This window comes from Rhodnius prolixus, unplaced genomic scaffold (genome assembly GCF_049639745.1).
Source record: "Rhodnius prolixus isolate KJV_2025 unplaced genomic scaffold, Rpr scaffold_6, whole genome shotgun sequence".
NCBI lineage: Eukaryota > Metazoa > Arthropoda > Insecta > Hemiptera > Reduviidae > Rhodnius > Rhodnius prolixus.
In genome coordinates this window covers 43,404,963-43,423,578 of record NW_027411634.1, presented here as the reverse complement: position 1 = coordinate 43,423,578, position 18,616 = coordinate 43,404,963, and the positions used below count along the sequence as shown (strand labels likewise).

At 35.3% G+C, this 18,616-nt stretch overlaps 2 protein-coding genes across 5 annotated transcripts in view; one reads left to right on the top strand and one right to left on the bottom strand.

The window, feature by feature from the left end:
- Positions 1-18,616, bottom strand: part of Ppn (proteoglycan-like sulfated glycoprotein papilin) — a 94,891-nt gene that overhangs the window by 17,297 nt on the left and 58,978 nt on the right. For all 4 annotated transcript variants that reach the window (XM_074139918.1, XM_074139917.1, XM_074139916.1 and 1 more), the window contains exons 19-30: positions 8,443-9,030; positions 7,473-7,817; positions 6,899-7,057; positions 6,307-6,526; positions 5,842-6,005; positions 4,782-4,919; positions 4,494-4,679; positions 4,119-4,343; positions 2,942-3,115; positions 1,641-1,817; positions 522-698; positions 253-432 (exon numbers count right to left, since the gene is read on the bottom strand). In XM_074139918.1, coding sequence (XP_073996019.1) covers positions 253-432; positions 522-698; positions 1,641-1,817; positions 2,942-3,115; positions 4,119-4,343; positions 4,494-4,679; positions 4,782-4,919; positions 5,842-6,005; positions 6,307-6,526; positions 6,899-7,057; positions 7,473-7,817; positions 8,443-9,030 — 2,733 coding nt within the window. The remainder of the gene's footprint in view (positions 1-252; positions 433-521; positions 699-1,640; positions 1,818-2,941; positions 3,116-4,118; positions 4,344-4,493; positions 4,680-4,781; positions 4,920-5,841; positions 6,006-6,306; positions 6,527-6,898; positions 7,058-7,472; positions 7,818-8,442; positions 9,031-18,616) is intronic.
- Positions 9,191-10,646, top strand: LOC141460191 (uncharacterized). The gene has a single exon (XM_074139950.1). It carries the CDS (start codon positions 9,825-9,827, stop codon positions 10,644-10,646), a length of 822 nt encoding a protein of 273 aa, XP_073996051.1. The 5' UTR covers positions 9,191-9,824.

The following is an 18,616-nucleotide window of genomic DNA, read 5'->3' as shown; positions in this document are numbered from 1 at the left end:
GAGATATATATACGTATATATATATATACTCGTATATATACGCGATCCCTACATTTCGTTCTGGTAATTTAGAGTTAGGTTTGATTGACGTGATATTTTTTCGTTAACTGCAAACAGTATTCAAATGACTCTAGGCAAGTAGTTAATCTTTTAGTATATTATCCAAACCTTCTACTTTTTTTAAGTTCAAGTTTTTAGTAGTAAGATTTTTAGAAAAAATAATAGCAATTAAGAAAAAAAAATATATAATACCTTTAGCAGTTCCAGGCTTCATACATCTAATTCTACACGCAGCTTCCGTGTGAAATCTATTTTTAGTGCCCTGACAGCCTCCGTAATTGAACGGTAAACAAGTTTCAGCTTGTTTGTTGTAGTACCATCGAGGATAAGAGCCATCACAGGGACCTGGTTCTAGCGACTGCTCACAAGGATCTTATACATAAAACCATATAATACATACAGATGAATCAGAAGACCGGTACTACGCTTTCAAGAAACACTAATTTAACATGAAAACATACCAAGATGGTCCTGGGTAATGCAGAGTTCTTCACATTCTGCTCTGTTATTAAAGCGGTTATTGTTACCCAAACAACCTCCATACACAAACGGTTCGCATGATTTTGTAAATTTGTCATAAGTCCACATTGGGTAATTGCCCTGGCATGATGTTTGTGCTTTAGGCAAGTGGCAAGAATCTAAAATGTATAGGTACATTAAAAGATTTTTAAATTAAATATATTTTGTATTTTATTTATATAGGTTTGAAGCAAAAATATGAAACACAATTTTCTCATAAAGCTGTTCACATTATAAACTTCCTAAAAACTCAGAATTCGAAATGAACAAATATTCAACTCTAATATTATTTAAAATGCCCGATATTCTAATGTTGATGACAATAAAGAGTTGTTATTTGTTAGTTATGTGTTTAGTCATCATAACTCAAAAACGAAATTCATGGATCGTTCAAACTTAACACTTCAAGCGAAAGTGCGCCATTTTTAGGTTTTTTTTTTACACTTTTGTGAAAACATCATCCATGATTTCCTTTATATTTTGTGCAAGCAAATTGAGGTGCAGAAGCATTATTATTAGGATAATTGAAGAAGCAAAAATCTTGTCGCCCCCGAGCCCCTAACAGTGTACACTAACGACTGGCCTCAAGACAGAGTTCAAACCATTACCGGATAGTGAACTTTATTACTATTATGTTACTTCTGGCTATTTACTTTGTTTATTAATATTATTTTGGGGAAAAAAATGTTGGGGTAATTTTTTGTAGTTGTCAAATTTGGTGGAGATCCCATTAACAAACGCTTAGTTTGGTTTTCCATTTTTTTTAAAAAAAAAAGCTCAAAATTTGTTTTTTAGAAACTCGTATAAGATATATTTTTTTAATTGAAATTATAAATTGAAAATGACCAAAAAAACAAAAAAAACGAGAAATTAAAGATAAATTGAAAAAGTTCAAGCTACGTAATTATACCTCCATCTAGATTATTAAAAGTATATTTTTGCTTTTAAATCTAGTTTTGCTTTAATAATTGCTAGATGTACTTTCTGGGCAAACAAAATATATTTACAGTAATTATTTAGAAATTTATATTTACTTTAATAAAGACAGAAGATTTGGTTACCTTTGCCTTTGGCATCCACACAAACAGAGTTACATTCCTCTCTGGAAGAGAAGACATTGCCGTTTCCTCCACAGTTACCATACCAGAATCTGGAACACCCACCGTAAGATGTGTCATAGAACCATTTCATCACATAGTCCCGACAGCTTCCCGCATCACGTGGCAAACTGCAAGCATCTAAAAAGAGGGAGAAAATCAAGGATAATATGTTCTTATACAAAATAATCATTGTATTTTAATCTTTAACAAAAGCATCTAATTTAAAACAAGCATTACACAATTTAGTATACAATTTTTTTTAAATAATTTAATGTTATAATCAAAACTAGCGTAAGAATGATTCGCAAAAGGGTTTAAAAACCCAACTAATTCAAGAAATCATTAAAGATAATTAAAACATCAAAATAAAAATTCAATATTTCTTCAAATCAATGCTTCTCAGTTCTGTCCTTGCGCTGTAACAGTTCAAGATTATCCTCTGTTTGCTAATTAAAAATATCTGCGGTCTGCAAAGTAACAGCTGGTAGTCTCTCAGAGAGGGTCAGGCCAGATTGTCGTTTTTCTTTATCGTTCGAAAAATCAATCCAAGAAACATGAAACTTGAAGACAAGTAAAACTGCTCTTGGTTGTTAAGTAAGTTTAACATCAAGGGCAGGCTAAGAAGAAAAAATAGTCGGGTCAAATGATGTAAACCTTTATGCATGTAAAGGATTAATAACCATATATTTTACACATTTATATATCTATATATATATATATATATATATATATATATATGTATATATATATATATATATATGTATATATATATATATATATACATATATATGTTATCGTATATACATTAATAGGTTAACATGCATTGAAATAAAATACGATAGAAGTCTACCATAATTTATGTGAGAAATGCGCATTCAAATTGGCTTGAATTTGAATAGCCATCGCATTAATCAATCAATGTAATAGGGCATTATGGTGTTAAACCAAACAGCTGTCTTCTGAACAGATTCTCACTGACATCCAGAAGCTACACACGATATTTTGAGAGGACTTAATGAGTTGATTTAAATGAAAGGATAATTTGGAATGGAATGGAATTAGCGGGATTTAGCTAAGATAAAAATGAAGGAAATTTTTTTCCTAATCAGAATAGATGGAGAGTCAAGAGGGCTGAATCTATGGACTGGAATCGAAAGAGAAAAGCGACCCATGCTGCCTAGTCATAAGGCAGTTTTGATTAACTTTTAATGAATTACTATCATAACTTCTAATATGGCTATTTAAACTAATTAATTAATTACCAGCTCTTTTTTCCGGAATATTTTCGCAACCAAGAAAGTCTTCGCCTTGAGCGTCTGTAACACCATCGTGGCAGCAACCAAATTTAGTATCCGCACAGGAACAATTACCATCAGCACCTGCAGCAGTTATCTGGTCGCCACAACAGCCGAACTCACTGTAGCGGCAACCACAGCCTACAAATAGACAGTCTTTTATTTAAAAAAAAAAATTTAAACTAAACTACAATTACTTTTGCTAAAACAAAAAACTTCATTAAATAAGAAAAGATCAATGCAAGGTTAAAGGGTTTAATTAAAATGGAAATAGAGTTTGACCTAATAAAGGAGGGGAAAGAAAACTCTATTGAAAAAACAGTTAGTTCCGCAGAGCTGGATAATAGATCATAAATAGGAGTCCGAAACTAATCAGGGATACAATAAACAGGCGGCTACTGTCGATAGGATCTATATTTAAACTATTTTAAAAAGCTGCATATTTCAAACAACATATCTCTTACCTTCAAAATAAAATAAAAAACTAAAGAATACTTATATTTATAGAATTATAAATCATTAACTTGACAAGATTTTACTTCACCGATGGCTAGAAACTACTTTTTTGAAGGAAAATTTTTTTTATTGAGTTTTGAGTACCAATGGTTTTCATCAGGAACTCTATCGAAGGTGCCATTTTTGATTTTTTAAACATTTTCATGGTTAATTTATCGTTGTTCAGTGTGAGGTGCTAACTCTTCGGGCACTTCTTTCCGATTTCCCTTCCTGTACCATTTGCCAATCTATACGTCGTCATTAAAGTTAAATGAATAATAATCACATCATGGCTACCCGATGAAAAATCATGGTCGCATTGAAATTCTAGTTTACCTTGTTACTAATACTTTACCTATCAAGGGAGAATGTAAAAAAAAAAAACTTTTCTTGTATTTTAATATTTTAATTATAGCAAAACCTGAGTTTAATATAAAATTATTGCATATAAAATACCTGGATTATAATATTAGACTAAAAAAATAAAATGATCAAACGATATCAGCTGCTACTCGAACACTGATAATAAGAAAAGTATCCTTTTTATTATTCTATTTTTTAATGTTCAGCCACACACTCTTTTTTAGTTAGTTCTGAAAAAAACAAGCATACAAATGCACAATTTCAACAGTAGCAACTTCTTACCAACCTTGCTCTCTGGGGCCCTTTGCCGAAGTAATACCATCAGGACAACATCCAAACTGGAAAGTATGGCAAGTGCATCCGAAGTGATTGGGTCCGAGGGCCGATGTCCTTCGGTCAGGGCAACAGCCAAACTCGGAGTATTCGCAGCCGCACCCTTCGTAATCATACCCGAGTGCAGAGGTAGCGTTGTCAGGACAACAACCATAAGGTGAATAATTGCAGTCACAACCTACAAAAATTTGAAAATAAACTATTATCGTGGCACAGTAAAAAAACAGAGTAGAAAATCAAAACAAAATTTTGGTTGTTGGTTAAAACTGCATTATGAAAAGTTGTAGCAATGGAACTATTATAATTATTCGAGTCACGAAGTATTAACCTTCTTTGTTGGGACCATGTGCAGCCAGGATATTATCTGGACAACATCCGAACGGCGAATTTAGGCAGCATCCTTCCAGATTAGGACCATGAGCCATGGTCACATTGTCGTCGCAACAACCAAACTGGCTTGTCAAACATTCTGGCGGACAACCATCCTTCTTGGGACCTTTTGCAAATGTGACTCCTGTAACGGATGCTTGTCTTGTTAAAACAGAATGTAGTTTAAATGTGTGTTACAATAGACAGATTGTAGCTTCAACAGCAAAAAAAGTGACATAATAACTACCATCAAAACAGCATCCAAATACTGATTCAGAACACAGTTTACATCCCTCATTAGATGGACCTTCGGCCGAGGAAATACCGTCTGGGCAGCAACCGTAAGTTGAATTAGAACAATCTGTTTCGTTCTCCCCAACCAAGCCTGCAAAATTATTTGCAAAACGTTAAATAATTAAAAATAAGTTATTAAAATTTAGCTAAAAAAAAAAAATAAAAAAGAAGACCATTTTCGCCATCATTATTAGAAATCCAGTTTAATCTGAACGTGTGTAATTTAGTTAGTAGGGGAGAGGGGGCACATTTGAACAGAATTTACAATTTCTTTTAGAGTGTACAGAATCGTATTCCTACAAAAAAAAGTCACAAACTTGCAGGTCGGTAGGGCACATTTTAACTGTGATGTAGAAATGTGCCCCCTCTCCTTCCATAAAAGAAAATATAATATCCAACAATTTTTGCAAGCAAATAGACTTTTGTCTATTCTACTAGGTTTATAAATTCGTATTCCAAATGGTAATATGGACTAACAATACTAACAACCTTGTCCACTACAATCTTCACAATACACTTTTAATGCTGCAACAAACTATTTTACTTCCAAACTTACAAAATATAACATTCCTCAATTCTGGACTTTACCAAACAATGAAAACGAAGGGAAATTCTGTCAATTATACAACAGGCCTACCACAAAATATGGAGAAAATTACCAATCATAAATGTTTTAAATATCTGGCAAGAAATTGAAACTGTTCAAAGGTGCCCCCTGTTCAAATGTGCCCCCTATCACCTATACAGTATCAAATATCCATTACCCACAGTTGAAATATTTAAAAAATAATAATTCTTTTCTATAATGCGTTTATTTCATATGATTCACAATTGTAGACTTTATAATTTAGGATTAAAGAAAGTATTTTCAAGAACTTAATGTCCCTTAAAAATAAGATATTTTTAAAATCTGAAATACCATTTTCAGTTAAATAAATTCTGGTAAAATTACTTGAAAGAAATGAGTAGAATAACAGAGGAGTGAGATCTTATTGCACCAAACTGATACCCACCGTCACAGCCTAGCAGTTGAGGTCCTGAGGCGCTAGTGAATCCGTCGGGACAACAGCCGAACGTGCTGTTACTGCAGTCCACCATGCACCCACTCTCTTCACAATCACAGCCTTCAAAATTAGAGCCAATAGCAGATGTAATGCCATCTGGACAGCATCCAAATCTAGACAAAGAATCTATTAAGTTTAGTTTCTTATATATATTTAATTAGCCTAATTAGTATACCTGAGGAGAAATCATGCCTAACATGGTGGCAGGCCAGTCATTAAGCCAACCTGCCCTAAAACAGACGGTACTTTTAAATAGAAATTCAAAAAAAGATTTAAAGACAGATTTAGAGATTGGGTATTCTTCTTTCAAGTATAGTTTACAAATTTTCCTAAAAAATGTTTTGATAGATTGAAACTATTTTTTTTTTTTAAATATTATTAAAAATATTTGATTGTTTAAAAAAAAATACTGACTGAGATAGGACGCATTCCACAGGTGGTTCAGTAGGCAGTGCGGGGCAGCCTTCGTAGTCGTTGCCTTGCGAGGCGGACACACCATCCGGGCAACAACCGAATAAAGTCTGTTCACAATAAGAGGGCGGACATCCCTTGTTTTCAGGGCCTGCAGCAGGCGAAACTTTGTCGCTACAGCAGCCGAATTCAGATCCCTCACAGGTCTTGGCGACGATACATCCTGTATAATTATGCGCTTGTATGACTTATATATATATTTAAACTGAACAGGAAAATTAAAGGAAATAATCTAGGCCAGTTTCGAGAAAATCTCAGAAAAGTGGTACTTCTGGTGGTTCTTTTCTCGCTAAGCCCTTGGAAATGCGTCACATTTCATGGGGCACACAAACGTAACTTAAAGTTAGCTTCCTGACTTTTCGTTTTTTAACCACTGATGTGTCCTCTATGCTTTAAAACAAATCATTTCCTTTAAAAACATTTTTTTTAACTCATAAAAATGTGTATTTCCGTTAAAATTCGCTTTCGAAAAGTTTGTCATAATCGCAACACTCGCAACGTTTACCTAAAAAAAGGAAGTAAAAAAGTAGCATACCTTCGCCAAATGGTCCCTTAGCAGGGGTCTTCTTATCAGGACAACATCCGAATTCAGATCTGACGCATTTCCGTTTCTTCTTCTTTTTACATTTCTTCAGAGTTTGTTCTTTTGTGACGACAACTTCAATAGAACTAGGAGTAGTTACTCCAAACACAGCTAACACAAACAAAATTATTAGTAATATTATTGCAAACAATAATTTTATAATTATAATTTGGAACTTTGATCAAGTTTTACGAATTGAAAGTTACTAGATAAGTAATTGTCCAAATATTGATACACTTCAACAAATATGCTGACAAATATGTGAGTGCGACTGTTGGATATTTTCTAAGTGTGAAGTTCTGTCATTAAACTGGGAGATGAATGAACCAAATTCGTCTACTGGTCTAATTTATTGGAGAGAAAGGCCAGAAACACATTCTAAGGTACATTAATCGATTGTTATTCAATGGGAAGCTAACGTGAGTGAAAATAAAGTTCAATAGGGAAACTCTGGATAAAATTATATTAAAGATATTTTAAGAAATATTTGTAGGATAATATTGGGTAATGACATTAGCCTTACTACCTTCAGACCAACTAGTTGTGCTGTAACCCTCTTGCTCTTCAATTTCATCAGTTTCAGTCACTTCTGTGGCACCACTAGCGGATACTTCAGTCGTGACATCCGTTGAAAATCCAGTACTTTCTTCTGGGGTGACAGCAGTGCTACCGCTTGTAGTACTTGCTTCACTTTCTGCAGTAACTTCTTCACTTGTCACTTCTGGTTCAGAAATTCCAGTCATCACAGTTGTGGAATACGAAGTATCAGTTGAGAATTCAGTAGTCAACTCCAACAATGTGCTGACTGAGCTCATATCAGAGACAGCTGATGTCATTTCCTCTGATGCTGAGGTAGATTCCAAAGTGGTTCCTACGAAAGAACTACTTTTCAATATGAAGGAGTTTTATATATTAACACTCTCATTCAAACAATTATTTGAAAATCTGATATTCCTTCGGTTAGGTAGGTGACAGGCTATTCTAGGAGGAACTCAAGAAAGAGGAGGAAGCCAGCAAACCTTGCTCTTGTCTAACCACTATTTGTTCAGTAAGACGAATAGATATCTCGAAGAGATATCTTGCCATGGTTTGAGCAGAAATAAATGCTGATGGTTTTCAACAATGGCGAGCACGACTCAGTGGACATCTAAAGAAATATGGCTTATAACGTTAATAGTACCTGCAGATACAAGGGAGATGAAGAAAATTGCAATACATCCTCTGACGGCAAAAGTTTAATTACAGCAGTAAAGATTTGGATGCAGTTTGCCTGGTTGTTAGAGAATGATGAACCCTCTTTATATCTCTCATAACCTAGAAAAAGTGCTGTAGAGACTCACCACGCGCCAATAAGGGCACAATAGATCTTTTATATTGTATTTAGCAGGGGAAAACTAATTGCACTCAAATGTGAGGTGTTACTAAAAATCGGTTATAGGTTTCGGTGCCACGTTTTACAATCTACGTTTTTTAACTTCGTACAGAAATTTATTTACCAGAAGATTCACTGGAAACAGACGATCCCACATCTGTTGAACTAGTAGTAACTTCCGAAACACCAGATGTTGATGCTGAGAGTTCTGTGGAAAGAACATTAACAGTCGAACTGAATGATTCAGTTTGCACAGAATCTGCAGTACTTTCAGTTGCTGAACCAGTGAAGCTCTCAGAGGTGAGATCCGTAGCAGAAGAGATCTCAGAAGTAGTTACTGATATTGATGACGGAAGTAAACTGGAAACACTACTCGAATCTGTAGACGTTTCAGCAGACGTACTGGTCGCATCACTAGATGAATATGTCGTAGGTTCACCACTACTACCTTCAGTTGATGACTGGCTGGAAAGGTCACTTGAAAACATGTCTGGGGTTGTAGTAGAGCTATCAGTGATAGTACTTGATTCCAACGAAGAGCTACTGGTAGATCCATCTGTAGCCATCGTGCTGCTTGCATCATCAGAGGAAGTGCTTGTATCATACTCGCTTGCAGCCACGGTCACAGCGCTTGATGACATTCCAGTTTCACCGCTTACCGCTGTGCTACTGTCTGTCATGTTGTCGTCCTGTTGAGTGGAGGATGATTCTTCTAGATAATTGTAAATGTTAATTAATTTATTTAAGAATATTTATATATTTATATTAAATATTTATAAATTTATTTATTTATTTATTAAGAATATCTGCGAAGAAACATCCAACAAAGATTATTCTGTAGAGGAAAATGTAATAACGACGTCGAGTCGCCTCATTATAAATAAATTTTAATCGACGGCATGCGCAGGTATCGATAACTGACCAGCACAAGCGTCCGCCAGAAGGTACCAACCTGTTTAGAGATTACCTTCTTCCTACCTCTTCTGAAAATGATGTGGATATACCTGCGTGCTGCCAGTCATTGAGATATCTTTAATTATGTGTTTTTTTTTATTGATAAGGGCCCAAAAGTAAATGTGTAAATACTCAAGGTTGCAACCAAGGTATAAGTCATTGATTTTTTATTTAGGAATGTAACTTTTATTTCAATAATTAATTATAGTTTTTTTTTGACACTTTCAATTGTTTTATATTTGGAGACCACCTTCTGTTTCCCCCACAGATTAACAGTGGTGACCCCGACGTGATTTATTTTTCGATCTTAAAAATTTATGTATATATTGTAATTATAAAAGTATTTTTTGTATTGTTTTTTATTATTAGTTTTAATTGTAAGGTTATTTTTAATAAGGTTATTATTTTTTAAGGTATTGTTCTACTCCTTCATTTTTTTAATTCATTCATTTTTATAATTAGTGTTAGACTTAGTTTCTTGTTTATTCTTGTTGATTTTCGTGTTTTTGTTCTTAGTATTGCTAGATTTAGATTTAAAATTAATCTTAAAATATGAAGACAAGTGAGAAGATTTTACCAGGGGTTACAGTAAAAAGCGCGGAACAGGCAGCGGTAGCAGCATATGCTTCCGCACCAAAGATTCCGCCTTTCTGGAAGCCAGATCCAGAGCTATGGTTCTGCCAGGTAGAATCGGTGTTCCAAAGACACAGGATAACTAGTAGCGCCACTAAGTTCCACACTATAGTGCCAGCATTAGATTTTGACGTGTTACAACAAGCGGGTGACATTGTTAAACATCCCAGCACTCAACCGTACGAAGACTTAAAGGCACGTCTCGTTAATGCGTACGCAGAATCTGAAAATAAGAGAATCCAGCAGCTCCTGGAAGGCAGACAGTTAGGGGACGAGAAACCGTCACACTTATTACGCCAAATGCGGCAGCTGGCGGGTGAAACTGTGGCCAACGAGATGCTGAAAACGTTATGGATGCGTTCTCTTCCAGCAAGCATGCAGGCTATTCTACTGTCCACAGGTCACACTGAGCTAGAAAAATTAGCCGAGGTGGCAGATAGAATACAAGAGGTACAGCGCCCAACTGAAGTTTGCGCAGTAACTGCTAAGGAAGAATCAAGTAGTCTGCTGAAAGAAATTCGGCGTCTAGCAGAAGAAGTAGCCGAGCTAAAGCTGGAGAGAAGCAGCCGTAGGCAGAGTAGGAGTCGCAGCAGGTCAGGACACCGATCAAACTCAAGAGGACGCGGTCCTAGTAGTTCGGATTGGTTATGTTTTTACCACTTCCGTTTTAAAGAAAATGCGAGAAAGTGTGAACAACCCTGCTCCTGGAAGCAGAAAAGCGGCGAACAGCCGGAAAAATAAAAGAGATGTCAGGAATGGCGTCGTCTGGCATCGAAGAGGGCAGACGCCGACTCTTCATTAGAGACATCAAGACAGGACAGTATTTCCTGGTTGATACTGGTGCAGCGATTTCTGTTACACCGCCCAGCGGCTTACAGAAGCGCAACTCAAAGGACTTCAATCTATTTGCGGCGAATGGCAGCAAAATTAAAACTTATGGTGATCAGGCCAGGAAATTAGATTTAGGACTAAGGCGAACCTTTACTTGGGACTTCGTAATCGCTGATATTCCTAAGCCAATCATAGGAGCAGACTTTATGTTTCATTACGACCTGCTGGTTTATCTTAAGGGCAGGCAACTTATAGATAGGAAGACCGGTTTGACCTCCACTGGAAAAGTCTCCAGATATTTGTCACCTGAAATTTCAGCTCTACCAGAAAACCAAAGGTATGGGGACCTCCTGCGCGATTTCCCAGGGATCACTAGACCTGTACCGGTTAAGAACACCGTTCAACACCAGGTTAAGCACCTAATAGAGACTTCAGGACATCCAGTGTCCGCTAAGGCACGTCGACTACCTCCAGCTAAATATCAAGCAGAAAAAGATGAATTTCAACGGATGATGGAAGAAGGCTTGTGCCGCCCATCGAGGAGCCAATGGTCGAGCCCTCTACATGTTGTTGACAAAAAAGATGGCACGTTACGTCCATGCGGGGACTATAGACAGTTGAATCAGCAAACGGTTCCTGACAGATACGGTGTACCGAATTTGCAGGATTTCCGTAACAACTATTGGCTGTCTACTCAGCAGTCCGTTATTTCAGACCCGTGTTGGAAGGTCGTCAATTTTCAATAATTACTGATCATAAGCCGTTAATATATGCAATGAGGCAGAAAGCTACCTCCGCTTCGCCACTAAGGATTCGCTGGTTGAACTTCATTAGCCAGTTCTCCAGTGACCTTAGATATGTGGAAGGGGAGGAAAATCAAGTGGCTGATGCATTATCGCGAGTTGAGGAGATCGACCTATCTAATGATCTAGAAGGACTTGCTGAGGCGCAAAGGAATGATCCGGAAGTGAAACCTCTGAAGGAACAGGAGAACCTTCAGTGGCAGTACATCCACCTACCCGGAACCAAAGAGCCAGTACTCTGCGAAACGTCCACCCAACGCGCGCGTATATATTTACCACAAAGTTTTCGCAAGTCAGCTTTCGATTTGACGCACGGACTTAGTCACCCCGGCATCCGCGCCTCCAAAAGGTTGATAGCGCAAAGATATTTTTGGCCGAGCTTGAATAGCGACGTAGCCATGTGGGCTGTCATGTATAGCTTGCCAGAGGGCCAAGGTTACGAGGCATACTGTTACCCCGCTCGGAGAATTCGGTCAAGTGGGACGCTTTCAACGTGTCCATTTGGACATAATTGGTCCTCTGCCTCCATCAAATGGCAAAAGGTACTGTGTAACCTTCATTGACCGGTTTACACGTTGGCCCGAAGCAATACCTGTAGAGGACATTACAGCGGAGACTGTCGCAACTGCCTTTTACGAAGGATGGGTAAGCAGGTTTGGAGTGCCTGCGAAAGTGACTACCGACCAAGGACGCCAGTTCGAGCCTGATCTGTTCCACCGCCTCACAGTTTTCTTGGGTACTCAGCGGGTGAGAACAACAGCATACCACCCTCAAGCCAATGGCTGCGTGGAAAGATGGCATAGGTCCTTGAAGAGCGCACTGATAGCCCATTTGGATGCTGCTAATTGGAGTAGGTTGTTTCCCACTGTTTTACTAGGACTCAGGACGACCATTCGAGAGGACGTGCAGGCAAGTGTTTCCGAAGCAGTTTATGGACAGACATTACGACTCCCGGGAGAATTCCTGTCTCCTTCAACAACAGAGGACCCCAACGTATTAGTACAGGAGTTAAAGGAAGCGATGCGCAAGCTTACTCCTGCAGCCTTTCGCGTGAGCAACAGAGCAGTATTCCAACCCCAGGAGTTGAAATCATGCGAACATGTGTTCTTGCGTGAGGATAAGGTTAAGAAGCCGCTGCGGCCTCCATATTCGGGACCTTATAAAGTTCTCAAACGGGGAGAGAAAACATGCGTTATCCAGCTGGCTGACAAGGAACTGACTGTGTCACTGGATCGCATCAAACCCGCCTTTATGTTGGCAGCCTCAACAGAAGAACCCGCTCCCAACAAAGGGAGCAGCTATCACACTAGGAGTGGTCGTCAGGTCAAACGTAGCGTACGATTCCTCGACGCCGTTATTGGGGGGAGTGATGTTGAGGAAAATGTAATAACGACGTCGAGTCGCCTCATTAGAAATAAATTTTAATCGACGGGATGCGCAGGTATCGATAACTGACCAGCACAAGCGTCCGCCAGAAGGTACCACCTGTTTAGAGATTACCTTCTTCCTACCTCTTCTGAAAATGATGTGGATATACCTGCGTGCTGCCAGTCATTGAGATATCTTTAATTATGTGTTTTTTTTTTATTGATAAGGGCCCAAAAGTAAATGTGTAAATACTCAAGGTTGCAACCAAGGTATAAGTCATTGTTTTTTTATTTCAATAATTAATTATAGTTTTTTTTGACACTTTCAATTGTTTTATATTTAGAGACCACCTTCTGTTTCCCCCACAGATTAACAATTCTCCACAACAAACAGTATTTCCTATTGAATCGTATAAAACTCTGATCAAAATAGCAAATGTACGTTTTAGGAAGGTTACTTTAGCTAAACCATCCGGGGTTGAGCCCAAAAATCATTCGTTTCAGGCAAATCTCCTCGATCCTTAAATTTCGCAAAGAGAAGTTTTATATTAAATGAATAACTGTCATCTATGTAGTGAACCTAAGTTAAAGATGATATACTCGTATATCACTTTTCATATTTACATGAAGTCTTTATACAACGGTGACAAAATATATTTATAGATTCTTACATGTATTCAGCTACATCATTTCACAAGATAAGATCCGTACTATAAAGAAGGTGTACCAATTTTTATTGGAAATGCTTTGGTCAAAGAGAATGATTGGTGCGAAAATATGTTTTTAGTTTTGTATTAGGCATAAATTCCATTTGCGAATCTGTTTATTCCTAATTCTATGAAAATTTTAAAGGGCGGCGATATTTTACGAACGGCTTTATTTGGTTCAATATTTAATAAAAATCAGAAATTAAAGCAACTGGGACCACTTTTTCCACAACGAACTACCCAGGTTATCTCTTTTTGAGATCTACCAAGTTGGATATATAAATGATTCGGCCTAAAATCTTCCAGGTTGCTTCTAATAAAACGTCTATTTGTTAAAGAAGTAATGTGAGAAATTTGGTCATGGTTGGCCACAAAGAGGTGGTACATGGTGAACATCCTAAAGAAAAGTTGTAAAATGCCCTCAGAATTTTCTATCTCTTTGCTTTCCTCCTGATTAAAAAATAAATAAATAAATTGCTTTTTAAACTTTTTAGAATTATGAACGAGGCAAAACAGAATTGCCAGCTTCTAAACATTATGCCCAGAATCGCAGTGAACCTACTAATGTTAATTCTTTTTTGTTTAATCTTTTTTTTTGAACACTGAAAACGATATTTCTATTTATTTACTTTTACTGCTATTTGGAAACCAGTTTTTCTGTGATTTCGACAGAGTTGGGCACTGATTAAAAAAAAAATTAAATTCTAAATTTAATTGATTAAATTTTTTAATTGATTACATTTATTTTTAATTTTAATCAGAATTTAATCGGCGAATTTAATCGTAATTTTAATCATATGACAATTATTTAATCAATTAAATTTCAGATTTAATCGTTAATCAAACTAATTTAATCAAACTAAAAAAATTATGATTAAATCTGAGAATTAAATTGAACTTTAATTTTAATCACCGAATTAGTTCAATTTCAATCGTTAATCAAACTAATTTAATCATCCACTTTTATGGCTTTTCAACCAATGGTTCGAACCACGTTTTGGCGAGGCCGTTTTTCTAAGCGTCTTCAATAAATACTTTTCGGTTAATTTTTGTAGACTTGGACTTCTTCACGAGTCTCTAGACCAGTGGTTCTTAACCGGTATTCCGCGAATATGGTCCAAGAGTTCCGCGAAATTTCAATTTTAAATGTATTGACATTTAGAAACTTAGGAAAAATACGAAAACAAAAAATTGTTCCATTTTTTTAATTTGAATTTAATTTTAAGTTCTTGCTAAATACCGAATTTCAAATTATTTAATGTTAATGTTCCGCGAGAAAAATATATAGATATAATTGTGTTCCGCGTCTATGAAAAGGTTAAGAACCACTGATATAAAAGGTTAAAAATTTTTTGGGTCATAAAATTCTGTAAAATTATGGCCGTTCTATATCTCCCACTGTGAACCACGTATAGGTATGGAATTTTGTTCTCTTATACACTTTGTTTTCCTCAATAATAAACTATAGTTATTTTGTGCACAGATCTATAAATGTAGAAGATATAAAGGGTTGAAAATTTTTTGGGTCATGAAATTCTGTAAAATTATGGCCGTTCTATATCTCCCACTGTGAACCACGTATTGGTATAGAATTTTGTTCTCTTATACACTTTGTATTCCTCAATAATAAACTATAGTTATTTTGTGCACAGATCTATAAATGTAGAAGATATAAAGGGTTGAAAATTTTTTGGGTCATGAAATTCTGTAAAATTATGGCTGTTCTATATCTCCCACTGTGAACCACGTATAGGTATGGAATTTTGTTCTCTTATACACTTTGTTTTCCTCAATAACAAACTATAGTTATTTTGTGCACAGATCTATAAATGTAGAAGATATAAAGGGTTGAAAATTTTTTGGGTCATGAAATTCTGTAAAATTATGGCCGTTCTTTATCTCCCACTGTGAACCACGTATTGGTATGGAATTTTTTTCTCTTATACACTTTGTTTTTCTCAATTAAAAACTATAGGTATTTTGTGCACAGATCTATAAATGTAGAAGATATAAAGGGTTGAAAATTTTTTGGGTCATGAAATTCTGTAAAATTATGGCCGTTCTATATCTCCCACTATGAACCACGTATTGGTATGGAATTTTTTTCTCTTATACACTTTGTTTTTCTCAATTAAAAACTATAGGTATTTTATGCACAGATCTATAAATGTAAAAGATAAAAAGGGTTGAAAATTTTTTGGGTCATGAAATTCTGTAAAATTATAGCCGTTCTATATCTCCCACTGTGAACCACGTATAGGTATGGAATTTTGTTCTCTTATACACTTTGTTTTTCTCAATTAAAAACCATAGTTATTTTGTGCACAGATCTATAAATGTAGAAGATATAAAGGGTTAAAAAAATTTTGGGTCATGAAATTCTGTAAAATTATGGCCGTTCTATATCTCCCACTGTGAAACTCGTATTGGTATGGAATTTTTTACTCTTATACACTTTGTTTTTCTCAATTAAAAACCATAGTTATTTTGTGCACAGATCTATAAATGTAGAAGATATAAAGGGTTAAAAAAATTTTGGGTCATGAAATTCTGTAAAATTATGGCCGTTCTATATCTCCCACTGTGAACCACGTATTGGTATGGAATTTTTTACTCTTATACACTTTGTTTTTCTCAATTAAAAACCATAGTTATTTTGTGCACAGATCTATAAATGTAGAAGATATAAAGGGTTAAAAAAATTTTGGGTCATGAAATTCTGTAAAATTATGGCCGTTCTATATCTCCCACTATGAACCACGTATTGGTATGGAATTTTTTTCACTTATACACTTTGTTTTTCTCAATTATAAACTATAGTTATTTTGTGCACAGATCTAAAAAGGTAGAAGATATAAAGGGTTGAAAATTTATTGGGTCATGAAATTCTGTAAAATTATGGCCGTTCTATATCTCCCACTGTGAACCACGTATAGGTATGGAATTTTGTTCTCTTATACACTTTGTTTTCCTCAATAGTAAACTATAGTTATTTTGTGCACAGATCTATAAATGTAGAAGATATAAAGGGTTGAAAATTTTTTGGGTCATGAAATTCTGTAAAATTATGGCCGTTCTATATCTCCCACTGTGAACCACGTATAGGTATGGAATTTTGTTCTCTTATACACTTTGTTTTCCTCAATAATAAACTATAGTTATTTTGTGCACAGATCTATGAATGTAGAAGATATAAAGGGTTGAAAATTTTTTGGGTTATGAAATTCTGTAAAATTATGGCCGTTCTATATCTCCCACTGTGAACCACGTATTGGTATGGAATTTTGTTCTCTTATACACTTTGTTTTTCTCAATAATAAACTATAGTTATTTTGTGCACAGATCTATAAATGTAGAAGATATAAAGGGTTGAAAATTTTTTGGGTCATGAAATTCTGTAAAATTATGGCCGTTCTATATCTCCCACTGTGAACCACGTATAGGTATGGAATTTTGTTCTCTTACACACTTTGTTTTCCTCAATAATAAACTATAGTTATTTTGTGCACAGATCTATAAATGTAGAAGATATAAAGGGTTGAAAAATTTTTGGGTCATGAAATTCTGTAAAATTATGGCCATTCTATATCTCCCACTGTGAACCAATTATTGGTATGGAATTTTGTTCTCTTATACACTTTGTTTTTCTCAATGATAAACTATAGTTATTTTGTGCACAGATCTATAAATGTAAAAGATATAATGGGTTGAAAATATTTTGGGTCATGAAATTCTGTAAAATTATGGCCGTTCTATATCTCCCACTGTGAAACTCGTATTGGTATGGAATTTTTTACTCTTATACACTTTGTTTTTCTCAATTAAAAACCATAGTTATTTTGTGCACAGATCTAAAAAGGTAGAAGATATAAAGGGTTGAAAATTTATTGGGTCATGAAATTCTGTAAAATTATGGCCGTTCTATATCTCCCACTGTGAACCACGTATAGGTATGGAATTTTGTTCTCTTATACACTTTGTTTTCCTCAATAATAAACTATAGTTATTTTGTGCACAGATCTATAAATGTAGAAGATATAAAGGGTTGAAAATTTTTCGGGTCATGAAATTCTGTAAAATTATGGCCGATTTATATCTCCCACTGTGAACCACGTATTGGTATGGAATTTTGTTCTCTTATATACTTTGTTTTCCTCAATAGTAAACTATAGTTATTTTGTGCACAGATCTATAAATGTAGAAGATATAAAGGGTTGAAAATTTTTTGGGTCATGAAATTCTGTAAAATTATGGCCGTTCTATATCTCCCACTGTGAACCACGTATAGGTATGGAATTTTGTTCTCTTATACACTTTGTTTTCCTCAATAATAAACTATAGTTATTTTGTGCACAGATCTATGAATGTAGAAGATATAAAGGGTTGAAAATTTTTTGGGTTATGAAATTCTGTAAAATTATGGCCGTTCTATATCTCCCACTGTGAACCACGTATTGGTATGGAATTTTGTTCTCTTATACACTTTGTTTTTCTCAATAATAAACTATAGTTATTTTGTGCACAGATCTATAAATGTAGAAGATATAAAGGGTTGAAAATTTTTTGGGTCATGAAATTCTGTAAAATTATGGCCGTTCTATATCTCCCACTGTGAACCACGTATAGGTATGGAATTTTGTTCTCTTACACACTTTGTTTTCCTCAATAATAAACTATAGTTATTTTGTGCACAGATCTATAAATGTAGAAGATATAAAGGGTTAAAAAAATTTTGGGTCATGAAATTCTGTAAAATTATGGCCGTTCTATATCTCCCACTATGTACCACGTATTGGAATGGAATTTTTTTCACTTATACACTTTGTTTTTCTCAATTAAAAAACTATAGTTATTTTGTGCACAGATCTATAAATGTAAAAGATATAAAGGGTTGAAAAATTTTTGGGTCATGAAATTCTGTAAAATTATGGCCATTCTATATCTCCCACTGTGAACCAATTATTGGTATGGAATTTTGTTCTCTTATACACTTTGTTTTTCTC